Raw genomic sequence first — 6285 nt, 5'->3', positions numbered from 1 at the left:
GCTCCCAATGCTCAAATTTGCCCCTAGTTTTTGTTTGAGGAACTTTATAGTTTTAGGTTTCACTTTAAGTCTTTAATCCATCTGGAGTTAGTTTTTATGTATGGTGTGAGGTACAGATCTTGTTTCATTTTTCTGCAAATGGATATCCAGTTTTGCCAGCACCATTTATCACACAGACATTCTCTTCACCATTTAATGGATTTCAGCCCTTTGCCAAAGATCAGCTGACCATAGGTCAATGGATCTATTTCTGGGTTCTCAATTCTGTTCCTCGGAATGAAGGTTGGGCAATCTACTTCTGTAGTGATACTGCCTCAGAAACCCAAGGAGGGGTCGCTATGAGTTGGATCTGACTTGATGGCAGTGAGTTTGTTTTTTGGTTGGTCTATGTGTCTGTCTTTATACTAATACCAGGCAGTTTTGACTGCTGTGGGTGTATAGTAGGTTTTGAGATAAGAATAAGTATTTTTAATAAATGTCCCAGGTGATTCTGTATAGGCATACAAATTAGGGGAACACTGATCTATTTGATGTGTTTTCTAGCTAATAGATGACCATAGGAGTAATTAGTTTAGGCAGGTCCTGTGGACTGACAGTTCTCCCATGAATTAATGATCTGGTTAACATAAATTCAGAAATATGAAAAGATGGAAACAACCTAGGTGCCCATCAACTGAAGAATGGATAACCACACTATGGTACATACACACAATGGAATACTATGCAACCCTAAAGAATAACATAGACTCTGCAAAATAGCACATAATGTGGATGAATTTGGAGGACATTATGCTGAATGAAATAAATCAGTCATAGAAGGAGAAATACTGTATTAGTTCGTTATTGTAAAAAGTCAAGGAACATTTATATATGGAGGAAATTTTCTTTGTTGTTTACCAGGGGTGGGAGGGAAGTGGAGGGAACATTGTTAGATAGGTAGAGACAAGTATTGATTTGGGTGAAGAGAAGGGCAGTGTACCCAATGGGTGGCATTTAGGAAGAGGAAGACCGAGAGAGGTACATGGGAGGTACAGACAACAACGATGAACCCTTTTGCACATACAGTACTGAGTTGTCAGTGAAGACAAACATAGATATACGGGTAGATAGATGGGTGGACAGACTGAACTATTAGATATGTCTGTGCAGGGGGGAGTGTGCCCAAGACCATGTATAGCACTGGCAGACAGTGTTTCTACAAGTGTACTGGTATGTTCTGTAAAAATTCCCAGGTGTATAGTACAGCTGACAAGGTACAAGGTTGTAGTCACTTATTGGTCACAGCCAGCTACCCAGAGGGAGTGAGTAGTAAGACCTGTGGGTTTGGGACCATAGTCGCAGGGGACATCAAGCTTAACTGGCATAACATACTACACAAAACATTGTTCCACCTCCTACTTTGGGGAGTAGCAACTGGGATCTTAAAAGCTTGCAAACGGCTATCTAGATGCAACGATGAGTCTCCTCATCCAAAGCAAAGAAGAATGATGAAAACCGAAGATTCGTGGCAACAATTAGTCCAAGAGACTAGTACCCCATGCAATACTCAGCGTATATGACTATGAGACCAGAAGAAGGAGATGGTGCCTGGCCACCACTGTCAACCACTCAGAGGGGGATCTATCTAGGAGATCTTTGATAGAGTAGGAGAATAATGTGGAACAAAACTCAAAATCATTTGGAAATAAAAAAGGGGACTAGGTTTGCTGGTCAGATAGAGCCTGATGGAACCAGAGACTATGGCCCCTAGCTGCCCTTCAGGTCTGGAATTGAACCCACTTCTGTGGCTTCCAGCCAAACAAAAGACAGGCATATGAGGTGAACATTTACCCTAGGTAGATACATGCTTTGGAGAGAACAATCATGGGAGAATAGAAGAGCTGTATATGCGCAGGGAGACAGCTCAGGGGGCAGGAGTGCATGGAGGGAGGACACAGGGAAGAGGTAACTATGGGGAGGAAGAAGGAGGGAAGCTGTTGTATTGTGGGAGATTGCAGTCAATGTCATGAGACAAAGTGTATGTGAGCTACTGCATGGAAAGTGAATTTGATCTGTAAACTTTCACTGAAATCATTAAAAAAAAAAAAATCAGAAATATGATTTTATCCCTTCATGTGGAATAGATAAAGAGCTATGTGAAGGTTAATGAATTTTAGAAACACTTGTTCATAAACTGGAATCCTGTCTTTTTAATTTATCATGGACAATATAACCAAAAAAACATCAGCTTTAGTCATTGATTCAGGCTTCAGTGTTCTCGTAGTAGGTTCTCCCATATGGATTGTAAAAAAATATATTTTTTAATGTGGATAGAATTAGAACATACAGGGTTGGATATTCCAAAGGATATTCCCATGTAATTATTACAGAATTATGCTTTCCTACCCTGGGAATATTTCCATCTAAATGACCTGTATTTGTCTTTAGGAGTAAAGTAACATCTCCCTAAGACAATGCTGAGTTCTTGCTCCTCAGTGTCAATTTTCTGAATTCAGAGTAGCCTATCCCCTCCTTTCGTAACAAAGTTACGTCAGGCTTGCTGAGTACTATATAAGGTTCTTCATGTGCACCATTTCACTAAGGATGATAGCAACCTATGAGGCAAGTATTATTTCCATTTTATAAATGAGGGAACTGAGGCTCAGAGATTTGAAATGATTTATTAATATAAATAATACTTACATTTTATGAAGTATCATAAGTCAAGGATGGACTGTTTGGTTTATATACATTATTTCATATAATCCACATGTGAAATGGAGAGTATTACTTAGTTTAGAAGATGAGTCATCTGAAGCTAGAAAGGTTAAGTAGTTCAGTCATTCATTAAGATAGTAAATTAAGATGAGCAGCAGCGAGTGTAGGGAAGGTCAGTGGATGATGGATAAAGATGATTCATCCACTTTTAGACGTCTGGTAAACAGTTGACGTTTTTAGTCTGAAATTTCAGTGAAAGATCTGGATCAGAGACAGTGATTTAGGAATACTGGGCATAATGATGATAATTGACATAATCTCCCAATTGGGCAAAACTTTTTCCACCTTTCTTGCTAAAATACATTGATGGTCTGTATGCTAATCATACTGTACTAGTTGTCATTCTCTAAACATGGCTTCTGCTTCCTATTTGTCTGTGCCTTTGCTTGTGGTTTTCTCTATCTGAAGATTTCCCTTTCTTCTCATATCTCCCTGTGGAAAGTTCATCCTTCTTTCCTAGGTGTATCCCCCTAATTAGAATTACTTCCTCTCTCTGCCCAGTACGCTTTGGTTCTTTTTTAATGTACTTAGTTACAGACTGCTTCATGTTATGGTTGCTAGGATGTGCTTTTTTCATTCCCCAGATAACTTGTGAGTCCTCTAATGCTGCAGCTGAATTTTGGTTTCTTTTATGTCCCAGCTTCATCCCATGGTAGATAATCAATAAATATTTTTTAATTGAGTTAATAGAATATGAAATTTTTTAACCTTATTCCTAAATTATCAGGATATATCCCAATTGGATGGTGTAGCCTTTTTTATACTGAGAAATGAGTTCTGTTAGTTGCTTTGTCTATGCCAGTGGTCTGGACTAATGATTTTTAAAGTAGGCAGCTTTGTATATTGATTTAAATAACTTAATTTAGAAAGTAACCTCCAGTTTTCAATCACTAACCATTTTGAGAATAACATTTTTATTACTTACATGTAATAGTGCTATATTATTTATTTTTTAACAAAAAATTATATTTTTAAAACAAAGATACATTATGATAGGTTATATGCGTATTTGTGTTAGTATATGAATAACTTTTTGTCTTTTAATGATTTTTTTACTTTTTAATGTATTATGTTTTGTTTTGCTTTGTTTTTCCAGTGAATATGGCTTTGCTGAAAAAGTAGTTGAGGGTATTACTGTTTCTGTAAATTCCATTGTTATCCGAATTGGAGCAAAAGCCTTTAATGCATCTTTTGAGCTTTCCCAGCTACGGATATATAGTGTAAATGCAAACTGGGAACATGGAGATTTAAAATTTACTCGTATTCAAGATCCACAGAGAGGAGAGGTAATGTTTTTTTTCTCCTTTAAAAATATTTTAGTCAGTGATGAGTAGGACATTTAAAATAATCACTTCTCATAGGAGCTCTGGTGGCATACTGCCTAAGGCATTTGACTGCTAACCAGAAGGCTGGTGGTTCAAATCCACCAGCCACTCCTCATAAGGAAGATTGGGCAGTCTACTTCCAAAGTGATATTGCCTCAGAAAGCCAAGGAGATCTGACTCCATGGCAGTGAGGTTTTTTTTTTTTTTTTTTTTTGTATAGTTGCCAGATTCGCATTGCCCTAGATTGACTTTTGTCTCTGGTGGCATAGTACCTAAGGCATTTGACTGCTAACCAGAAGGCTGGCGGTTCGGACCCACCGGCCACTCCTCGGAAGTAGGATTGGGCAATCTACTTCCGTAATGATATCGCTTTAGAAACCCAAGGAGAGGGTTGCTATGAGTCGGATCTGACTCGACGGCAGTGAGTGTTTTTTTCTTTCTTTTTTTTTTCCTCTATAGTATTCTCAGGAGCTTTAGTAGCATAGTGCCTCAGGCACTTCACTGCTCACCAGAAGGCTGGCGGTTCAAACCCACCAGCTACTCCTCGGAAGGAAGGTTGGGCAATCCTGCTTCCGTAGTGTGATACTGCCTCGGAAACCCAAGGAGGGGTCGCTGTGAGTTGGGGCCAACTCGACGGCAAACAACAACAACAACAACAACAACAACATAGTATTCTTAGTTATTTAGTTTTAATATGTGCATATTTTAGTGTTTTTAACTATAATCTTTCAGTTTATAGAATTAATGAGCCTTGTTTTATCTTCTCAGCTATTTACAATTACATTTTAAAATGTTATTTAAATTCTTAATCACAATAATCTCGTACTTTGTTAATTAAATTATTTACTTAGAATAAAAATAATATCAGCTTTCCAAATGATGGATATAATTATAAAAAGTTGGTACTGAATTTGATATAAATATATAACTTAAAACAAAAAGTGTGGGGAATATATCTAAGGTATCATGAAAATGAGTTCAGATTCATTTTTATTTTGCTTATTTCATTTTGTTTTTACAGATCTGCATTTTTCTCACTCTGTTTTGCATGAGTAAATGAAGCTACTTTCTGTGCTTTCTTTAGGTTTTGACATTTAAAGAAATAAATTGGCAGATGATTCGAATAGAGGCCGACGCTACCCAAAGTTCACACCTTGAAATTCTGTGTGCTCCTGTTCGATTAATAACCAATCAATCAAAAATCAGAGTCACATTGAAAAGAAGAGTAAGTCAACAGGGTTACTTTTTTTGATGTATGTGTTGACTGTAGGGATCAGCAGGACATTTAAAATAACCGTGAGGTAAGAGATCAGTGTGCTTGTTGTTGTGGTTAGCTGTAATTGAGTTGGCGCCAGCTCAGGGCAACCTCATATGTAACAGAACATAACATTGCCTGGTGCTGTGCCATCACCATGATCTTTGATTAGCACGCTACTGGTGGCAAATTAGAGCAATTCAAAGTAAAGGAGGTACAGTGCTTCAAGCAATATTTGTAGAAATCCATTATAATTATAACATTTCTCTGTCTTCTAGATTAAATATCTAGATTTTTGAAAGAGTTTTATTTGTGATAAATTGAGTGTATTTCTCAGTTGCCAGATAAGTATTGTGTTAATTTTTTTTTCTCCTATTGAGTCTTGCTTAGGGTTAAATAACAAACCCTTCCTTATCATTAACAAAAATGATTAGCTTTGTGAGGTTATTAGGGTATGACTGATAATTAAGGTAAATAGAGGAGACAGTTACTTAAGGATTTCAGAATTTTCTGGGAAGGGTTTGTTAGAAGTTGAGTGTCTACACTGATGAAATTTAATTTGAAAGTGATTTTTTAAAAAACCATAGCTCAATTAAATGTCTCAATAATAGGTTTCATACCATGAGACACAAATCACTGTACTAAATTAAAATGAAAAAATTTTTTTAGAATGTAGTACTTAACATATATTCTGAAATATTAAATGTGGTTAAAGTAGCATTTTAGTTTGGAATTAATCTTAATTCCCTGTTCTCAACTAAAATTAGTTGAATTAATATAGAAATTACATGATTTATTAACTATAAATGCAAAATGAAATTAACTTTTTTTTTTTAATATTTTCCCTCATTTTATTCTTTTTTTTTTTTATTAGGATTTGGGTGAAGATTTACAGAGTAAATTCACTTTTCATACAGCAGTTCACATATACTTTGTCTCATGTCATTG

General features: G+C 36.3%; 1 protein-coding gene across 1 annotated transcript in view; it reads left to right on the top strand.

Moving 5' to 3' along the window:
* The window catches only part of UHRF1BP1L (UHRF1 binding protein 1 like), a 91411-nt gene that overhangs the window by 11084 nt on the left and 74042 nt on the right, over positions 1–6285 (top strand). Inside the window, exons 5-6 of the mRNA XM_042781821.1 lie at positions 3854–4043; positions 5167–5307. Of these exons, the coding sequence (XP_042637755.1) occupies positions 3854–4043; positions 5167–5307 (331 nt within the window). The remainder of the gene's footprint in view (positions 1–3853; positions 4044–5166; positions 5308–6285) is intronic.

The sequence above is a fragment of the Orycteropus afer genome, unplaced genomic scaffold (genome assembly GCF_000298275.1).
Source record: "Orycteropus afer afer isolate SDZICR_OR568_19922 unplaced genomic scaffold, OryAfe1.0 scaffold00177, whole genome shotgun sequence".
NCBI lineage: Eukaryota > Metazoa > Chordata > Mammalia > Tubulidentata > Orycteropodidae > Orycteropus > Orycteropus afer.
This window is presented reverse-complemented; position numbering and strand designations above follow the sequence as displayed.